This window comes from Lynx canadensis, chromosome C1 (genome assembly GCF_007474595.2).
Source record: "Lynx canadensis isolate LIC74 chromosome C1, mLynCan4.pri.v2, whole genome shotgun sequence".
NCBI classification, from domain to species: domain Eukaryota; kingdom Metazoa; phylum Chordata; class Mammalia; order Carnivora; family Felidae; genus Lynx; species Lynx canadensis.
Genome location: NC_044310.1, coordinates 15836881 through 15857027, shown reverse-complemented (window position 1 = coordinate 15857027; position 20147 = coordinate 15836881). Strand labels below are relative to the sequence as shown.

General features: G+C 56.7%; 1 protein-coding gene across 11 annotated transcripts in view; it reads left to right on the top strand.

Moving 5' to 3' along the window:
* The window catches only part of HSPG2 (heparan sulfate proteoglycan 2), a 99438-nt gene that overhangs the window by 17860 nt on the left and 61431 nt on the right, over nt 1-20147 (top strand). For all 11 annotated transcript variants that reach the window (XM_030328220.1, XM_030328216.1, XM_030328219.1 and 8 more), the window contains exons 2-3: nt 16142-16277; nt 16897-16941. In XM_030328220.1, coding sequence (XP_030184080.1) covers nt 16142-16277; nt 16897-16941 — 181 coding nt within the window. The remainder of the gene's footprint in view (nt 1-16141; nt 16278-16896; nt 16942-20147) is intronic.

Sequence of the window (20147 nt, the reverse complement as noted above, 5' to 3'; positions counted from 1 at the left end):
AAGCCACCCTGCTGGCTCCCAACCAGGTTAGTCCTGTCCCAAGGCTCCCACGTGCTACCTCCTGTGTTTGGGCCAATGAGAGCAGAACGTTCACCCAAATTTGGGGTTCAGAATCTACATTTGACAAGAGTGAATGGGTGGCTTTCAATCTTCTGGGGGCGTCCCTTCCAACCGTCTCTTCTATGATTGGTCAATTACAACCATCCCCACTGCCTCAGAATGACAGGTACGCTTTGGCTGGGGAGCCCCACAGGTCAACCCGAGACCCCAGGAGTAGGGTGGGGATCACAGGGTGGGCCCAGGTCCTGGGCTGTCCCTTGGCTGTCTGGGGGCAAGTGGACAGGATGTTCCCTCAGGCAGCAGACATTCCTGGTCGGAGGTGGCAGGCAGTGGGAGATTTACCATTTCCGGTAACCCGAGCCCCTGGGAGATTGAGTTCTCCCTGCCAAGGACACGCACCCCTGGCTTGCCAGCCCTTCCTGCCCCATCCTCAGCCTTGGTCTGCCTGGAGCTTAGGACCTGCTGGAGGGACCAGCCTTAAGTCCCAGAGGTGGAGACTGGGGTCTCAGGCCCTGATCAGTCCCTGACAAAGACCCAGCCTAATGCCACCCTCCCAGAGTCCTCATCTGTGTAGTCCCACACCCCATACCCCAGCCATGGGGAAGGAGGGGAAGGAGGTGACATGATGGCAGGAGAAGGAGCCTGTGTTAGGAGCCAGAGACCTGGGTCCTGCGTCTGCCTCCACCATGTGCTTGCTAGGACTTCTCTTCGTGGAGCGGCCGTGACCTCTCTGAGTCCCTGGTGCTACTCTGCACACACGATCCATCTCATCCTTTACATCCTTTATGTACATGATCTAGCTGGTCCTTACAACAACACTCGGGGGCAGGAAGGGTCACTAAAATGAAGCTGCAAGTGGGAAAGTCACCCAGTGGGCAGTGTCACAGAATGGGATTTGAACTCTGGCTCTTCAACACTGATGAATCTTCCTTGATGTCTTCCTTTCCCTCTCTGGGCTTTTTTTTTTGTTGTTGGCTTCCCCTTCTGATAAGTGAGGGCTTCCCTGATAGCCCAGGACCCAGGGATCTGTTGGAGACCTCTCAGGCAGCTTTGTCTTATCTCGCCTGCGGGGGCGGGGGGGGGGGGCCGCATAGCAGGAATTATTCTATTATTCTCCCCGGGGAAGGGGGGGCCTTCTGGAGAGCTCGCTCTCTTGGCACGTGAACTCTTGGGTGGGTGGAGGTGGGAGGGGAAGAAAGTGAAGAAGTGACAGGTTGTCTTGTTGAATCTCCGTAGCAGCCTTGGGAGGTGGCCATTTTTATTCCTGTTTTACAGATTAGGACACAGGGGCTCATTGCCCTTCCCCCGATCACGCTCTGTGTCTCTCTCTCTCTCTCTCTCTCTCTCTCTCAAAAATAAACATTGGTGGGGGGGGGGAGGGACGGGGCAGCGCCTGTGTAGCTCAGTTGGTTAAGCGTCTGACTTCATCTCAGGTCACGATCTCGCGGTTCGTGGGTTCGAGCCCCGCGTCAGGCTCTGTGCTGACAGCTCGGGGCCGGAAGCCTGCTTCGGATTCTGTGTCTCCCTCGCTCCCTGCCCCTCCCCCACTCACGCTCTGTCTCTCAAAAATAAATAAACATTTTTAAAACAAAGGAAAGAAAAAGGAAAAAAGAGGCTCAGAGGGGTCAAGTGATTTATCCAGGGCTACACAGCTAGGAAGTTGCCAGGCTAGGGTGTCCAGTCAACTCCCAAGTGATGTGGACTGGCATGTGACCAACACATATTTCCTAGGATGGCTTTGATTTATTAATAAAATAGAATAGTTGTCTTCCTGAAAAACTGTGAACGTGCCCCAGACTTAATACCTCTTCATCCAGACTACATCTCCCAGGCTGCCTCTGACACCTGGAAGCGGCCCAGGGATCCTTTGTTAAACCGTTTCTCCACATTCGCCTCGGAAAATATGGTGAGTCGTAATTATAGGCGTGCAAGAGTTCAGAGGAGCAAGAGCCGCGTGGGCTGGAACGGACTGGTTTGGCACTGAACTTGGAGCAGGACTGTGGGGCCGAGAGGGGCCTGGGGTGGGTCCCGGCAAGGCCAGGTTCACAGGCTCCAAGGAGGCTCCGTGAAGGGCTTGCAACCCCGGCCATCTGCCAGGAACACCGCAAGGCCTCTCCCAAGACCCCTGCCCTCTCGACCCTGCCCATCCACCACCCTCCCGGGGTCTCCGGGGCTCCCAGGCTCCAGGCAAGGCGTCTTGGGCCCACAGACCTTTGCTCCAGCCCCACCCCCTCCCCCTAGAGTTCCCCAGAAACTGGGTAAAGGGCTGCAGCAGTGAGGCCAGGGAACCCTGGGATTTGAGCAGTTGGCAGCACAAGGACTGAGATGACCCCAGCCAGCCTGCTCCCACCCACCTCCTGCTGTGAGGCCCTTGGCCCTGAGGCCCCAGCAGCTGTCAGCAGGAAAGGGTGACAGAGGAGGGCCAGAGGTGACTTCTCAGCTCGCCCCTTCTCGCCGTGCTTGGACCAGACCCAGAATTCTTACCAGCTGTTGTCAGCAGCTGCTGAGCTCTGTTCCAGAGCCAGCAGCAGGCACCCCCCTCCTCCCCAAGGACATCTTCCCACCGTCCTTCATGGCCGCTGCCCCTGGGGAGAGGTTGGGGCTAATATGGAGAGCGCAGTCACATTCCCAAGTTCCTTTGATCCCACAACACCACGAAGGAATAGCAACTAATGCCCCCATCTGTATGGACGAGAAAACAGATCCAGAGAGGTCAAGTGACTTGCTTGAAATCGCACAGCTACTGAGTGGCTGCATTCAGATTCCTGGCTCCTGGTTCAGTGTCCATCCCACTGCCTTTCTTCAGAATGTGCTGTGCAGGACGACAAAGACTTTGAGGTTCCTGAGTCCGACTGCCACCGTAGCCACTTAGTAGTTTTAGGACTCCAGGCAAACCTTTTTTTTTAATTTTTTTTTCATTTAAGTAATCTTTACACCCAGCATGGGGCTCAACTCACAACCCCGAGATCACAAGTCACACACTCTACAAACTGAGCCAGCCAAGTGCCCCCTCTCCCCCCCCCCCCCCCCCACAAGCTCCTCAACCACTTGGAGGAGAACTCTCATTTTCTTGCCTATAAAAGGAGAATAGTGCCCACCTCTTGGGATTGTTGAGCAAATTAAATGAGAGAATCAGTGTTAAGTACTTAACATAAGGCCTGGAGTGTTCTAAGTACCCAAAATGAGATCTGGCGATGTTACCGTCAAAGAGTATTCGTATTAGCCACCTGTGCACCCAGAACAGTGGATGGCTCTATGGGGGTTATAGCCACGTTCCACAAATATATGTATCAATCAGTGAATATTTATTTGGTACCTACCGTGTGCCAGGTGCTAGAAAAAGAGCAGTGACAAAGCAGACAAAATTCCCGTCCCTGCTTATATTCTACCCCACATGGTGACTGGAGGGACACAACTTCATCCTTTTTTTTTTTTAAACGTTTGTTCATTTTTGAGAGACAGAGCACGAGTAGGGGAGGGGCAGAGAGAGAGGGAGACACAGAATCCTAAACAGGGTCCAGGCTCTGAGCTGACAGCGCAGAGCCCAATGAGGGGATCGAACCCACAAACCATGAGATCATGACCTGAGCTGAAGTCGGACACTTAACCGACTGAGCCACCCAGGCACCCCAAGATACAACTTCATCTTAACCACAGAAGCCGCCAAGCACTTTTACACACACTGCTGTACTATCCACGTTTTCAGATGAGAAAACTCCAGTGACGGAGCAGAGCCCAGGACCCAGCTCTTCTGAGGGTTTTAGGCCCTGAGGGCTTCCTAGAGGAGGTGACACTCCAGGCCTCAAGACCTGGCAGGAGAGGTTGGGAAGCAGCTACCACAGTCTGGGCAGCAACAATTTCAGGAAGGTCTTGCCCAGGTCAAGGCCTCTTGTTCCCCAGGGAGGAGGCCCAGCCAGAGCTTTAAATACCCCATGCAGCCCAGAATAGCCCCCATTGTCTTGGCCTGCAGCTGGGGGACCTGGGAGGATGCTGAGGGAGGTCGATGCTGGAGCGGGAGGAGGTCTTCCCTATATGGAATGGGTGGTTTTCTGCGAAGACTTTTCCATTTGGCTCCTGCAAGAAAGCCTGCCCGTGGCAGAAGGGCGGAGCCCTGCCTGGTTCTTCGTGAGCGACGTGCTGGCTGAAGCGGGGAGCTCTGTGGGTGGGGGACTCCCAGGGAGGGCTGTGTGCCTGAGTTGAAGGTGCTCCTTTGTGTGCCAGGGATGTGTGTGCATTGGCCTGCTGGGCCCTGCACCATGGGCAGGCCTAGCCATGTCCCCTCCCCGAGGCCTCCTGGCACCGAGCTCTGGCTATTTTGGGCACCGGCTGTGTTCAGGTTTGTGGAGGGATGGGTAATCCTGTCCGTGCCAGGGATGCTGGGGGCACCCTCTGGATGGCCATTCCAGCCCCCTGGATCTTTGATGGCTTTAGCCTCTGCCCATGACTTCAGCCTCAAGGGGTCATGGTCAGTGGACTCCTAGGGGAAGCCAGTCCCACTAGCAAGGGCAAAGAAGGGCGCCAGACAAGCCTTGCCCTTGGGACATTCTCTGCTCTCAGTATCAGGAATAGTTGTGCTTCCTCTAAGCAACGAGTTTGTTTTGACCTCATTGGGTCCCAGAATCCAGGGACTGGTCAGGTTTCCTTCCTCCCATTGGCCACTGGAAAGCTCAGAGCCAAACGAATTGTTGCTTTCCCGGACCTCCAAAATTCGGCATGTATTTCTATCTACTCACCTCACTCCAGGCTGTCCGTCTGCTTTTGTGAGCTTTTCTTATGTACGTTCAGTTAGTTTTCTCTCGCTGTTATGCGTGCATCTTTCTTTTTTAATGTTTATTTTTGAGAAACAGAGAGGGAGAGAACGAGTAGGGGAGGGGCAGAGAGAGAGAGGATCAGAGGGTCCAGAGTGGGCTCTGCATTGACAGCAGAGAGCTGGATGTGGGGCTCGAACTCACAAACCGTGAGATCATCACCTGAGCCAAAGTTAGATGCTCAACCCACTGAGCCACCCAGGCGCCCCTACGTGTGCACCGTTGTAAACTGCCTTGAGTTTTTCTGGGAGAAGGTGGCAGGGGAAGTATAAATAGATGATGATGATGATGATGGTGGTGGTGGTGGTGGTGGTGACCCTGTGCTGGGCAGTCCCCTGCAGTCTTGAGGCTTGGTCCTCACTTTGTGATGACCTCTGCCAGCCCCTCCCTCTTTGCCGGTGGAAGTCATGGCCTAGAATTCTAGAATCTTCAGGTTGCAGGATTTCAGTGTCCTAAAATGTCAAAGCCAGAAGGAACCTTTGGGATCTTCTAAGTTGAGAGCTTTCAAACTTACTGTTCAGCCGTGAAACCCTTATGTCAATCAAAAAAAATAGTAGTTGGGTTAAATCCTGCACTATTTTGATAACGGACAGCAAACACAGACCATTCACCACGGGCTAGTGCTGTTTGTAGCATTTTACACTTTTATTTAATCCTTACGACAATCCTGTGAGGTAGATACTATTAATGTGAACTACCATGCCCATTTTACAGATACGGAACAGAAAGGCACAGAGGGGTAAAGCGAGCTGCTCATGGCCTCTCAGCTAACCTGGGGCTGCACCAGATGTATGATGTAGGTCATACAATGGGAAAAAGTGGATTTGTTTTCAGTGAAGCAAGTATCTGGGGGAGGGGGCCCAACTTCTATTCATCCCCCCCCCCACTCTCTCACCCACTCTCCCAAGTGGCCCCCGAGGCTGCTGAGGACAGACTGGAAACCAGTGATCTAGGCCTGTTTCATCATTTGAGGGAGCCTGAGGCTAGAGAGGGGAAGGGGCTTCCCCAAGACAGTGGGGGAGCTAGAAACCTTTCTCAGTCCCTTGGCCCGCCGCCTCCTGGAACAGCATCAACAGCTCGACCTCCCCCTTGGAACACTCAGCTCCCTCCATCTCGTGGGCGCTGGGACCCTCTGACCTTCTGCATGGTCCTAGGGGACCAGGAGCGACCAGGCGCTGGGCCACCCTCTCTGTCCCCTCTGACGGGACTCCTCTCCTGAGAGGACAGGCTGGTGACCAGGGAGGAAAGAAAGGGGCAGCTTCCTTCTGGGTTTTCTCAGACTCTGGCGGCGTTTCCCCCCGGGGAGAGAACGTGCCCCTCGTGTCACCCCGCCTGCCTTTCCTCCACAACGCCTTCATTGCATGGGGCCTTGGGGCTTTCTGTCATCAAGAGCTCCCTCTTCAGAACCCCAGTGGTGCTGCTGGGCCATATCTTACCTCCAAAGCCCCGCCAAGGGAGAGCTAGCTGGCGGCCAGCCGAGGGAAAGGGGTAGGTTTGTTGTGGGTGTTCCCGGTATGTGCTCTGTGAAGCTCTAATCTTATGAGGTCTGCGTGAAGAAAGGGTTCCCAGTTAAGCAAGTTTGGGAAATACTAAATAGCTGCTCCCTTCCCCGATCATGCTGTTCAAGACGTCTAGGACTTAGGGAACCAGCTCAGCTTTGTGCCACCAGCCTTTCCCAGATGTGTTTGTTTGCAGGACACCCACCCTGTCCAGAGCTGCTGTGCCCAGGATATTACTCATGAGGAAAGGGGAGAGGGGCACTTCAAGAGGAAGGGTCCCTTCCTTTTATTTCCAGCTCTCTCTGTTACCTCCCCTTTGGTCCTGGATTCGGCCCTGCCTGCCCCTTCCTCCCCCTCCAGGAAGCAGATGAGGAAAGCCCTGGGGGCAGGGGGGGAGCTGGCCTCCTTGGCCGCAGCTGTTGGACTGTCATCCCAGCCTGTTTTTTCCTGTTGCCGATGCCCACGGGAGCAAGCAGGAGCAGAGTGACCGCGGCCTGGTGGCCTGGCCGCCTGAAGCAAGGCCCTGGAGCCGGAGCTGCGGCCCTGCTCGCTGCTGAGACCCCCACCCACTCCCTGAGATGCCGGTCCGCGCAGGGAGCAAGTGACCAAGGGCAGCTTCTTGTCCCCTCAGAGACAGGGCTCCCTGGCCGGAAAGCCCCAGGCATCAGAAATGGCAGGAGGAGGGCTCAGGTAGTACGGAGTTACTGGTTGGAAACCAAGGGTCTGGCTCCCAGTCTCAGCTCTTCCAGCTCTGTGACTCTGGGCAAGCCGTCTTTCTGAGACTCGATCTCTTCATTTGTAAACTCCTTCCATTCGTTAACTTAAAAAGTGTTATCGAGCTGCTGCCACATAATTTGTAGGTACTGGGGGTACAGCAGTGAGTGCAATGGACAAAGTCCCTATCTTTGCGGAGCTGATTCTCCAGTGGGGGCGACAGATGATAAACAGATGAGCACGTAAACATAAGGTAGAGTGTAGATGGTGAGATGCTATGAAGCAGGGTAAGAGAGGTGACAGAGAGCCAACTAAGAGATTCTGGACCTGGGATGTGCTCAGGGTGGGTCTCTGTAAAGGTGACACTTGAGCAGAAACGAGAGGAAGAGGAGGAGTGGGCACATCTGGGGGCGGTGTCCCAGGCAGAGGATGCAGCAAGTACAAAGATCCCGAGGTAGGCGAGAGCTAGGTGTATTTGAGAACTATCGAGATAAACGTGGCAGGGAGTGGGGAGAGCACGGTAGGAGAGGAGGATAGAGAATTGCGTGTGTGTGTGTGTGTGTGTGTGTGTGTGTGTGTGTGTAGGTATGTAGGTCACATAGGACTGGTTACCCATAATAAGGGCTTTTCTTTGCATCCTTTGGTGAGTCAAGAGTAGTGGAAAGGCCTAACCCAGTAGGTTCAGGCGGTGGTCATCGTTGTAAGTGATGTCTCACCTCAACAAAAATTTGTAGAACGTTCCCCCACACCCCCGTAAGCCTGGCACTGTGCTAGGGGCTTCATTCCTGAAATCTAGAGGCAGCGACCCCAGAGGGCATGGGCAGGCCCAGCCGGGTTGGTGGGGGCCATGAAAGCCCGCAGATGCTCCAGCGCTCCATGGTAGCAGGGCCACCTGGGCGCCAGAGAATCCGAGAACCACGCCGGGCTGCGGGCAGGAGGCAGGCACGTGAACACCGCCGGTGCTGTTGGCATGAACAGTGTTTGGCAGATAATATTCAAGCCCTGGGGACCTTCTTGCCGGGCGGCCCAGCCCGGAAGCCATGCCCACTTGGCCACCCCCGCCGCCTTGGCGTCACCTGGCACGTGGGTGGGGCAGAGGCATTTCCCAGTGACTTCCTGCTTCTTCCCTCTGAGCTGGCGGACAGCTCATTGAACGCCAGGGGAGGCCCATTCTTGGGGTGTCTGTGGGGCAGGGACTCTGGGGGAGCTGGGCAAACTGGGGCTCTGTGACCAGCACAGCCAAGAGAGACTGCTCTTTTGGTGGAGAAGCCCACTCGGGGCTGTGCACAATCCCACCTCTGGGCCTAACCACGTGCCCTCCCTTCTGCCCGGTGCAGGCACTTTGCCCCTTCTCCACCCAAGACCGTCTTTCAGACCCAGCTGAATTGTCCTTTCCGCCGGGAAGCCTTCGCCAAGCTCGGTTAGTGAGGGGACCCTCCCCTGGGCCCTCCCAGCCCCCTGCCCTTCCTCTGCAGAGTTCTCCATGCACTGTGCTCTCATCACTCGGTTTAATAGTCTGTCTCCCCTAGGAAGACAGAGCTCTGTGTCTACTTCCCGGTTTTATCCTCAGGACCCAGCACATAGTAGGTGCTCAGTAAGTAAAGGTCAAAGCGGCTTGAATTGAACCTTTTGTGGCAGGTCAGATTGATTATCCCCTTTTTACAGGTGAGGAAGCTGAGGCTACCCAGCTAGAAGGTGGCCAAAGTGGCCTGAAATCAGGAATCTCTGAGCAGAGTCCACCTTCTGCCCCACTGGCCACATCTCTGAGACCCATAAGGTGCTCTTAGGTGGCTATGCTGGTAAAAGACCCGTTCAGGCGCAACCCAGCTACCTGTATAGGCAGAGACCATGTCAGGCCCACCCGCGAAAGGGCCACGCCTCCCAGAACAAGTCAGCCCCCACTCCCCTTGCTTCTCCCAACAGCCCCGGGAAAGAGTCAAACAAAGCAGGATGTTTTTGTGCCTACATTATCATTGAGGAAACTGAGGCCTGGAGGGATCATTAACCATGTCAGTGATCATGTGATTCGGTCCCATTTTCCCCTGGGATGAGGTATTAGTGGCCTCAATTTTATTGATGGGGAACTGAGGTTCAGAGATCATTCTGGCACTTTCTTGCTGTGTGATCTTGAGCAAGTCTCTACTTTCTCTTTCTGAACTTCACTTTCTTCTTGTGTCAGATGGCCTAATTCCCACCTCAGGGTTGTTGGGCAAGTTCACTTGTTCATTCATTCGTTCAGTCATTCAGTCGGTCTGTGTCAGCAGATATTAATTGAGCACCTAGTCTGTGTTTTCTGTTTTGAAGATGCAGCAACGATAAAAACAGGAAAATCACTGCCCTCCTGGTACTTTTGTTCACAGCAGAGATGGCTGGTGTGTGGAAGGTGAGCGCATGTAGTGGGGATTCGCTGCAGTTTGCTAGAAGGGAAGGGTGTCAAGGGGCTTGTCCACGGCCACATGGTGAGTTTTGGGGCAGAGTTGGGACGAGGGACCCCAGACGTCAGGTTCTCGCTCCGCTGTTCTCTGTTGAACGCGGCCCTGGCTGGAATGCAGACTTTCCAGGTCACAAGCCTTGGGGTCAGAAGCAGGGGCCTGCAGGCTGCTACGCCTCTAAGGTGGCAGAGTACACAAGAGGGAGTCCTGCCGTCAAACTGGATCTCCACTGCCTTAGCTGTGTGACCTCGGGTAGGTGACTTCACGTCTCTGAACTTCCTTATCTGTAGACTGGCGGGGGTGGGGGTGTGGGGAAGCACCAGTATCTGCCTTCTGGAGCTGTGGTCTTGCATGAGATAAGCCTTGTAAAAACCTTATCTTGGCACCTGCGTGCAGTGAGCTCTTGATGTGCCTCCACCGTTCTCCTTATCTGGGGCATCTGGCCAACTCAGGCTGGAGAAGGTCCTGCACCTTGGGAGCCTGAGTGTGGGAAGCTGGCAGGCCTCCCGAGTGGCACGGGCAGTGTAGGCATGCCAGAGGAGGCTGTGGCCACCTCCTTTCCGGCCCGGCGCCCCTCTTAGCCTGCCAGGGGATTAAAGGCCTTTTGGCCTTTGTGTCGGGCTCACCCGCCCCTGGCAGTTTGCACAACAAAGTGCTGCCCCGACAGATTCCTTCCCTGTTGCCGTCTGCTGCCCATGGACAGGGCACTGGGCAGCCTGGGGGTGGGGCAGGGCACCTTGACCCTGTGTCTGGGGCCTAGGGTGTAGCAGAGCTGGGAGCACGTGTTATGGGGTTACGTGGGAGCCTGTATCATAACAGAGTAGGAGCGTGTCCTTCCCGGGAGATTCCGGGGCCATGGGTGGGGGAGGGGGCCCTGAGGCAGTCTGTGCTGGCAGGAGGCAGGTGGGCAGGCAGGGGCTCGTTCGTCCCCCGCCCCCACGCAGGCTCTGGATTTTGATGGAGTGAGCTCACTCCGGCCCAGATGCCTGGAGCCTTGCCCTGGGCAGCTGCAGCCCCCCTGGGGACTGCGGTGCTCAGACCTTCCTGCCCAGCTGCGTGGGTTGTGGTGGGCTCGGCCCAGCCTGGGTCACGGGGAGGGGGTGATGGGCTGGCTGCCCACGTCGCGGGAATAATGGCTCTGGAGCAGCCCCGAGTCCCCCTGTCGGCCCCGAGTCAGCCTCGGAGGAGGCAGATAACTCGAGCCTCGGCACCAAGCTCTGCCGTCACCTCGAGCCTGGGCGCCACCCCTCCAGCAAGCCCAGAGCTGAGGCAGCAGGGCCGGGCCCTGTCCTTCTTCCCAGACCTGGAGGCTGACCCTGGGCCTGAGCCCATGCCCCCCCCCCCCATGCATCACCTCTTGCCCATACCCACCCCTCACCTCTACTCTGTGCCCCAAGCATGGGACTAACTCTAACTGACGCTCACTGAGCACTTACTGTATACAAGCCTTCAAGCGGAGCGCGTCCTGTGCTTTTAATTTCATTTACACCGGTGACCCTCGGTGAGCCTCAGTTTTCTCATCTGCAAAATGGAAATAAAACCCGGGAGTGAAATGTGCATCGGCATTCAGAAGTTTTCAGATTCGAGAAAGGTGCCATCGAACGTGTGAGAGCACAACTCAGAGGAGTCTGGAGCAACACCCCGTAATGAAACACACTAACATTTGCTGCGGCAAAACACTCCTGCTCACCCTAGGTGAAGTAAATAGGATACTGACCGCTTCCTGTCAGTTCAGGTCAAGACTTGGCACCAAATGAGCTTGTTGTAACCTTATTTTAAAAAACAAAGAAGAGGAAACACTCTTAGTTTTCAGAGCTCTTTGCGTTTCCCCTGCTGCAGATGAGGGATAGCGGCCCTGTAGTGCCGGCCCTCCCATGGTGGCTGCAAGGGTTATCGGAGGGGGTCCCCACAGCGTTGAGGAGAGGGCCTGGTGCGGAGACAGCCGCCGATGGAGTCTTCCAGCTCCTATTGTCATCCCTTCGCCGTGCCGTCGTCCTCCTCCAGCTTTCATTTTAGCAGCACCAGAAACTCTTATCTACACAATCCTCACTGAAAACTCCAATCCTTTGAAACCCCCAAACCCTATATCCTGTATCTGTTTCTGCACCTTCCCCTGCACCCCAGACTTTCTCTGCCTTCTCTACCCCTCTCTAATGGCTCGACCTTTCACCTCCAGCCTGGGTTCTTCTCAGCTAGCCTTGGATCCCTCGGCATCCACACCCAGGCCGGGAAAGGAGGGTTCTGGCCTCTGTCCCTTGTCCCAGAGGATCTCTGCGGGACTTGAACCTGGAGCCTCATGTGCATGCTCATGCCTACCAGGAAGGCCTGGACGCAACCCAGCCTCAGGGGGCTGTCTCGCAAAAGTTCCCCGCCTGTCTGGGTTCCCCCACCTCCTGCCACCCGTTGGGGGGCCATTATGCCCACACCCCTGCCCTAGCAATTGTTCCCAGCACACTAGAACAGTCCTCTGGCCTTGGCCTGTATGAGTCAGCTGCCTCCACTTCCCCCACCAGGAACCTGTTGTGTCTGGAAAATCCTCCTGTCTGCTTGACTCCTTCCTCTCTGGCCCAGGTCGGCCTTCTGGACCCCTCCTTTCCAGTCCCGCCATCCGGCTCCAATGCCTGCCTGAATACTGGGTTCCTCTGGGAGGAAGCCAAGCTTTCTTATAGCCGGAGATGGGCTGGAGGGCAGGAAACCTGAGTTCTATTTCTGCTTTTGACCTTGGAGCCACCGATGGCTCTCCTTGAGGTGTTAGGCATATACTGCATGGGCTCAGGCCGCTGGCAGCTCAGGTGTCCTGTGGGCCATCTTGGGAGCGGGTTGGGTTGGGGATGGGAACCGGCCAGCCCTGGGTGTCCTGGCCCTGCCCCCTGCTTACGCCTCAAGGCCAGCCTGGAGGCCCAGCCTCAGCCCTGCCTCTTTTCCTGGTCAGCAGGTGCAGAACCCAGAGGTCCCCTGTGATCTTGGGCAAGTTACTTGGGGGGAGAGGGGGGTGCTGTTACCTCCTCTGTGAAGGGGGGCCATTCATACCTGCTCAGCCACCTCAGGCAGTCATTGTCAGGGTCTAATGACCCCAAGTTTGAGGAAATGCTCTGTAAACTGTAAAATAGCACTGTGGTTGAAAGGTTTTGTGGGAATGACTCTCAGTGACCTCGGTCAGTTCTGGCTCAGTGGCAAAAGCTTAGACATTGGAACCAAACCACCAGAGGTCAAGTCCCAGCTCTGCCACCTGCTAGATTTTCAAGCAGATGATCCGACTGCCCCATTTTCCCATCCCTGCAGTGGCCTATTGAACACCTGTAACCTGGGTTAACATTTATAAAAATCCTCAAAGAAGTGCCTGGTATGTAGTAGGTGCTCAATAAATGTTAGGTCTTTCTATTCTCAAGTAGAGCCCAGACTTCCCAGATCTGAATCCAAGTTCTCTTCTATGGTCAAGTCTCAGGCTCCTTTGGGCTCTTTCCGGGAGCCTCATTCCGGTCTGGTTCCATCTCCCCTCCCAGATGTGAAATACAGCTGCTAGAACCTTTTGATCTTCAGCTTTGCACAAATGAAGTCTCTGCTCTTGTTGGCTCAGCCCTTGCTACAGGCCCTGATCTGACCCCAGAGCCTCGGGCCCTGGGGAGGGGGCTGAAAGCAAGGGCAGGCTGGCATGTGGAAGGGCCCATTCCCTGGAGTCCCTGGGGTGGGAGGGCTTCTCTCCAGGCCCCGACATGCTCTGGATTCTCTCACCCCTCTCACTGCAGATGTGTGTTCCTGGCATTTTTTCCAAGTTGAGTCTCACTTTGCTATTTCCTGTCCGGTCTCGAGTCACCTCCCCCCCACCACCCCCGCCCTGGCCTGGGAGAAGCTTTGGACCTTGCTCACCACCAGAGTTTTCCTTTCCAGACAGCAGTGTCTAGGGGATACTGGGAATCTCTGTGCCCTGTGCATGCTCCCCCTCCCATGGCCTGGCTTGCATGGGGATGGGGAGGGTGTGGGAATGACACAGAGAGAGAGAGAGCCCTCCCCAGGTGGGGAGGATCCAAGCCTGCCCCCTCTAACCTCTTCTGCCCGGTGTCTGTGCCCCTATACCAGCCTTAGCCTCACACTCCCCTGAAGTCAGTCAGGGCCTGCTCTGGACCCATCTCCCACCTGGTGGGAACATTACCTTCTACCCATAGCCAGGGAAGGAGGGGGAAGCCTTTTCACGGACTGATCTTGTGGTTCTTAGCCAGTGAGTGCTAGAGTTCTCTAAGCACATGCCAGTTCATCCCTCCCACCTGGCTGAGAAGGGCCCCAGGAATCTGAATTTCTCACCAGCTCCTGGAGATTGTGAAGCTCATTCCTGGAAACAGACCCTGTGGGCATGGTCTAGAGGTCTACTGGCCACCTAGGACTGGGATGGACATTTGTCTAGAGAGAAGGTAGGGAAGGAAGAGGAACAGGAGGAGGTGTTTGCCCATGGGTTGGAGGGGAAGGGGCATTGGGCCATAGCAGAGAGTAAGGTGTGGGCAACGTAGACCTTATACTACACTTCATAGCACTGCAGACGTGAAGGTGACCAAATGGCAACCAGTAGAGGAGGAAGCTCCCAGCCTAGGAAGGGAGATTGCATATAGACTCTGTGGGGGCAGGTGGTACCTCCAAAGCAAGTCAAGTTCAGGAAGCAGCTAGAATTAATAGGTGATGACATTTTTGACCATTCGCTCATTCATTCATTCATTTATTACTTCAGGTAGTTATTGAACACGGGGTGCTGAGAAGGTAGAGATGAATTCATCACAGTCCCTGCCTCCATTCCAATGGAGATACAGATGATTACAGTGTGAGCCCAGAAGCACCCAGAACCCAGCCTGGGTGGGGACAGAGGTGACCGTAAAGGGCAAGAGTGAGGAAAAAGTCTCCCAGAGGAGATTTTCTTTGTTTTTTTAATTTTAATTTAATTTTATTGAGATTTTCTTTTTAGGCATCTTTATTGAGGTATAAGTTATATACAGTAAAATGTACCCATTTTAAGTGTACCATTCAATAATGATAAGATGTATATACCCAGGGAACAGTCACTCCAAAAGTTTCCCTTGTGGCCCTTCCCAGTCAGCCTACCCTATCCCCGGTCCCGGGCAACTAGTGACATTTCTGTAACTGTAGATTAGAATTCCACCCCCCCCCCCCAGAGTTTCCTATAAATGAGGTCACACGGTATGTAGTCTTTTGTGTCTGGCCTCTTTCGCTCACTGTACTGTGACTGAGTTTCATCCGTGTTGCTGTGAATATCAGTTATTTGTTCCTTTTTCTCATTGATCAGTTGGAGGAGGTGATGTTTACCCGAATTTTGGAGGATGACTTAGCCAGATAAACAAAGCAAGGAAGGGCATTCCAGCAGAGGGACTAGCATGAGAAAAGGCCAAGAGCTCCAGGACACGGGCTGGGTGAAGTTGGGGGGTGTAGGGAGGGAGAGAGACTGACCATCTCTTTGTTTTTCTTCTCCTCCTTGGGCCTCTCTCCTGCTGCCATCACCTTGTCTGGCCAGTGAAGGCTAGGTTTTGTTTTCAAAAGCGAGACCATTTCCTTCTGGCTGGGCTGGGCTCTCCAGAGAGGGCTGAGGCCAGGCAGGGCCTGAGACTCTCAGGCCAGGCCATCTGGGGCTGGACGTGCATTATGGGGCCACAGCAAATCCATGCACACTTGTGCTTAGGGGCTCTGGGGTTTCCTTGGTCTCCTCCGGGTTTGTTTTTTCTCTGCGTTAGCTGATAAAACTCCTTTGGCAACATTTCCATCTTGTCTAAGAGGAAGGAGGCATTCACTGCCCATAGCCCGCCGTGAGAAAGGCAGGTGTTGTGGCCACTGGGGCCCTGCTATTCTGGCCTGCAAGGTGCAGGGTCTCAGCAGACCCTCTGTGGAATGGGAGCTCGAGGTGGAACTTGTGCTGGGCTCAGCATCAGCCTGAGGTCATACAGAGTTGACACCACGCCTGTCCTGCCCCCATTCAACCCAGCTGTTGGGTCCACCCCCTCGGCTGTGTGCACAGATGAGCTTGTCCGTGTGGCCACAGATGCCAGAGCCAGCTCTCCAACATGGCTGGAATGTGTTCCCCATGGCTTGGAGCTTTGGAAGCCAGGCTGAGGCAGAAAGAAGTGGTTGAGATGGCGTGCGAGGGAGCGGCTATCACAGACGGCAGCTTCGGTGGACTCACCTGTGATTACTGCCTCTGTCCCCCACCCATGCTTCCTCCTGCCTCTGTCCCCCATCTTTGCTGTTCCAGGTCACCCTTTACCTGTCCGTGTCCCCCTGTCTACTACTGCGTATTCCGGATGACCCTTGCCTTCTCCAAAGGAAGAGAGGAGTCAGTCATCAGTTACCAAAGTGATTTTAACTTTATCATCTGTTTGTTTGAGGATTCATTCAGACTCAGTGAATGCGCAGGGTTGGGCGCTGAGGCCTCCGGGGGCGAATGGAGCTTTCTTTGGCAAAACTGAGTCAAAAATAGTGGTTCAGCCCCAGCCTGACTCTCACAGCCAAACCACATCTGACTTAACCACTACAGGGCTTTGGGGTAGGCCTCTGGGTCCCCCTTGAAGTGAGGGGAGGGATCCTTTGCATGGTGGAGGCTGGAGAATGTGACGGTCGGCTGTGTGATCTCCCACAGGTGACTCATGGGCTGCGGGCGTATGATGGCTTATCGCTGCCCGAGGACGCAGAGACAGTCACGGTGGGCCGGGCCGGCAGGAGCTACTCAGACATCTCTGATGACGAAGACTTGCTGGCTGACGATGCCTCTGGAGGTGAGCAGAGGGTTCTGGTGGTGTGGAGTGGAGGAGGTCAGGGGTGGAGCCAGGGTTCTCCCCCCGCCCCCCATCCCCGGTCCTTAAAGAGGCCCCAGGAAGCTTGCCCAAGGGGGTGCCTCAAGAGATGGGCTGAGAGCCGTGTGCATCCTAAGCCCTGGTCCCAGTGACCCCAAGATCCTCCACTTAGAACCTGTGTGACCCTGCTGGCTCACAGGGCCCGTGGCTGCTCCTCTGCCACTGCTGTGTCCTCATAGCACAGGATGATCGGGACTCGCAGGGAGGAGGGAGACGAGGCACAGTAGAGGACAGTTCCCGCCTCCCCTTACCGCACCTCCTCCTGGCCCCGTTGCGAAGGCCAGTGTGACGGGGCCCCTTCCACCCCAGCACGGACAGACCGTCAAGGCCCCGCACCGTGCAGCCTTGACCCACACCCTCTCTGATGGAGGCTTCCACGCTGACTTTCACAAGCCGGCATCCCTGGGCAGTGGGGAGGACACAACGGCTCTGTGCTTCCATGCCCTTCCGCACGGCGTACCAGGTGCCCCAAACGGTGCTTGGCACCCAGTAGGTACTCAACAAGAACTTGTTGCTACATAAGTCTCTCTTCTGCTTGCAGATGGCCTGGGTAGTGGGGAACCAGGCAGCGGGGACTTTCAGATGGGTAAGTTGCTGAGGGCCCCCATCCTGCCCCCTGGGCAAGGTCTTCCCCGCCGCAGGGGTCCCGTCTCTGGGGCTGAGGGCCTCCATGGCTTCGTGGGCCTGCCGTGCAGGTGGTTTTATACTTGCTGAGCAACAGTCGTGTGGACTGGCTGGCAGGTCCCTGCAAGGTTGGGGACAGCCAAGCTCTGTGGTCGTCTGCGCCACAGGGACAGGGCTGAGCACAGCAGGCAGGAAGCGCCCACGTGTAACAGGTACCCAGAATAGCAAAATTCCCGTCTCCCAGCAAAGCTCAGCTGTGGGGTCCCTTCCTAGATCCCTTCTTGGGGGTGTTGAGCTGGGGACCCCAGGCAGGGGTGGGCAGATAGAGGCGCTCTGTGGCATAGGACATGTGGGCAGGCCGACGGAGCTGGCAGGGGGTGGAAGTATAGCCTCACCTTGGACCTGGGAGAGACCCTGCCTTCGGGTTGGGTCACCTCTGGGAAGCCAAGGGTTCCTGGGTTGGAGAAGAGGGCTGGGCTTTGTGGAGAGAAAGAACCAGGCCTCCAACAGCTGCTCCTTCCATTGGCACTTGGTGCACAGTGGAGCCGGGGCCAGGCCAGCACTGGGACTCAGTCCCTGCCTCCTCCCAGCCCAGGATTCTGGGTAGAGAAGGAACTACCCAGTGACAAGTCCCCGAGGCTCCATATGGTTCCTGCTGCCTTCTCTGGAAGCCAGCGCTGAGCACTCTGCCGTCAGGGCCAAGGATGGAGCTCGGCTCAGGCGGACCACTGGGTGGCCTCACTGCATCCAGGGCCGCCTACGGTGACGCGCCTGTACTTCTGCAGGGGTGGGGGTCGCCCCCCTGTGTGACTGGTGCATCAGGGGCATCCAGATGCGAGGGGGTCGTGTCCTACCTGCCAACGTGCAGACAGGAGGGTTGGCCCCTAGGTGTCCTGGTCCTGACTGTGACCTCCCAGCACCCGGGACTCAGAGCCTGCCTGAAGCTTTTCCACATGTAGGTCTTTCCAGCGCTGCAGGATGCCTGGGAGCTGGGCGGGGCCTGTGCACACATCCCACACCCTAGAATGGACTGTGCTGATGGCCTGTCTGCTGAGGCCCTGGTCCGGTCCGTACTGTCCATTTGGAAACATCCACGGCCCCTCCCCTGTCCACCGCGGCAGCTCTGCCCTCTCTGAGGGGTTCTTGCCAGCCCGCCTCCCCTGTGAGATGCAGCTGTGAGGACAGGGGGGTCAGAGGTAGGGGAAGCGGTAGGGATGGGGGAGCAGCGGCTGGGAAGGGCCCGTGCTTGCGAGTGGGGCCTCTCCGTGGGAAGACACAGGGCCTTAGACCCTCCAGGCCCAGCCCTGGCGCTGGCCTGCTGCCCTTGGGGCAGGTCCAGCCAGCTGGGCTGAGTCGAAGCCCTGGAGACAGCAAGTGAGTTTCCCGGCCTCTCCGTGTGCCCACTTCGGCCTTGCCCAAGGGTAGTGCCTTCCCTGCGCTGGGAAGCAAGGGCCATCCTGACCAAGATGGGGCCACACCTGGCCATGCCCCTTGCCTGGGCTCTGGACCAGCCCCACACCCTGGATCCTAGCCTCTGAGATAGTACCCCCCCCCCCCCCCCGCCGCCCGCCACTTCCCTCACATAAGGCTGTGGCTGCTGCAGGCTCGCCCCAGCCCTGCCCCATCACCCCCCTTTTGTGTGCCAGTACCCCCACCCAAAAGACAGGCCCCTGGCTCTGACTCCTCCCTGCGACCCCTGCCCACCTCCCCTCACCCAGTTTTTTTCCATCTTCTGACCCGTCTCTCTGTTTCCACTCTTGTCTGGCCTGTCTCCTTGTCTCCTGCTCCCCTCCTCCCCTGCCTTGGGCTATCTCTCTCCTCTTTGTATCTGTCTCATCTGTGCATCACCCTGTCTCATTCTGTATCTCTCTCTCTCTCTTTCCCTCTCTCCCTTCTGCCTCTGTTTCACCCTTGCTCTCATTCTTCCCCTGCTTTCTCTCTGCTTCTCTGTCATTTTCTTCCTCTGTCTCTTTCTGTCTCTTCATGTCTCTGTCTCTCCCTTTGGTTCCCTCCACCTCCCTTGCAGTCTCTGTCCCTCCTGGCCCCCTCACTGTGGCTCTGCTCTGCAGGCCCCGGCCAGGCCACCCTCCTGTGGCTGGTGAGGAATCTCCTCCCAGTAAGTGAGGCCAGACAGCCTGGGGGGAGGCTCCCTCCCCCCCCCCCCCCCATTCCCTCTCCCGGCTCTCACTGCGCTGTCCTTTCTCCCTCTCCTCTTCCTCCTTAGCTTGCACTTTGTCATACGTGAGGCTCAGAGGCAACTTTCTTTTTGGGAGTGGGGACCTGGTCGGCCCCTGCCCAGGACACAGCCAGGCCCCATCTGGGCTTCCAGGCCTAAACACGATGGGCGGGGACCCTGGCATTCTCCACCCCCCGCCCCATCAGGCACTGCTTGGGCTGGGACGGGTACAGCAACCCCTCAGGGAGCAAGGCCCTAGAGGCTGGAGGTGACGGGTACCCGCCTCAGGACTGGCTGATTCTGGGCCCACCCAAGGGACCCAGGGCTCTCGGGCGTGGGGTTCAGGGGCCGGGTGTATGGCGGACAAGTTCCATTGAGCAGGGAGTTGGTGAGATAGTCTGCCGCGGGGCTGGCGTGGTCAGGTGTGCGTTCCTCACCCCCACCTAGGTGCAGGCACTTCCTGGCCCCCTGCCCCTCCAGCCTGTGGCTCCAAGCGGGCTGTCTGGATGAGGTCAGAATGAGGGCCAGGAGGGAGAGCGCTGGCCGGGGCAGGCACCCAGAGCACACCCATCCCCAGGCAGCTTCACTCACTTACGGTACCTTCGGTTCTGGGGGCTGTTCCTAGAACAGAGTGGACTTTACCTTCTGCCCCAACCCTCAGGCTCTGGCCACAGGGAGGCAGTTCAGGGTGGAAGAGGGAGGGTGCTCACCCTGACCCACCCCTGGTCTTGGAGAAGGCGGGGGTGGGGTCAGGCAGGAGGGTCCGAGCCCTTCCCAGAGCCTAGGAGAAAGGGGCTTTGTGGCATCCCGGCCCCCTCCCCCAGGAACGGGCACATTCCTGGGCAGAGGCCCGGCCTCCTCGCCCGCGCTGGGCCATGGGGCTGAGGCCAGGGGCTGGGCTGGGGGACTCTCAATGGGCCTCTGTGCCTGCTCACAAGGGGCCTCTGTGGCTGAGCCCTCGGCCTCCACGCTGGGGCCCACAGAGCCCCACC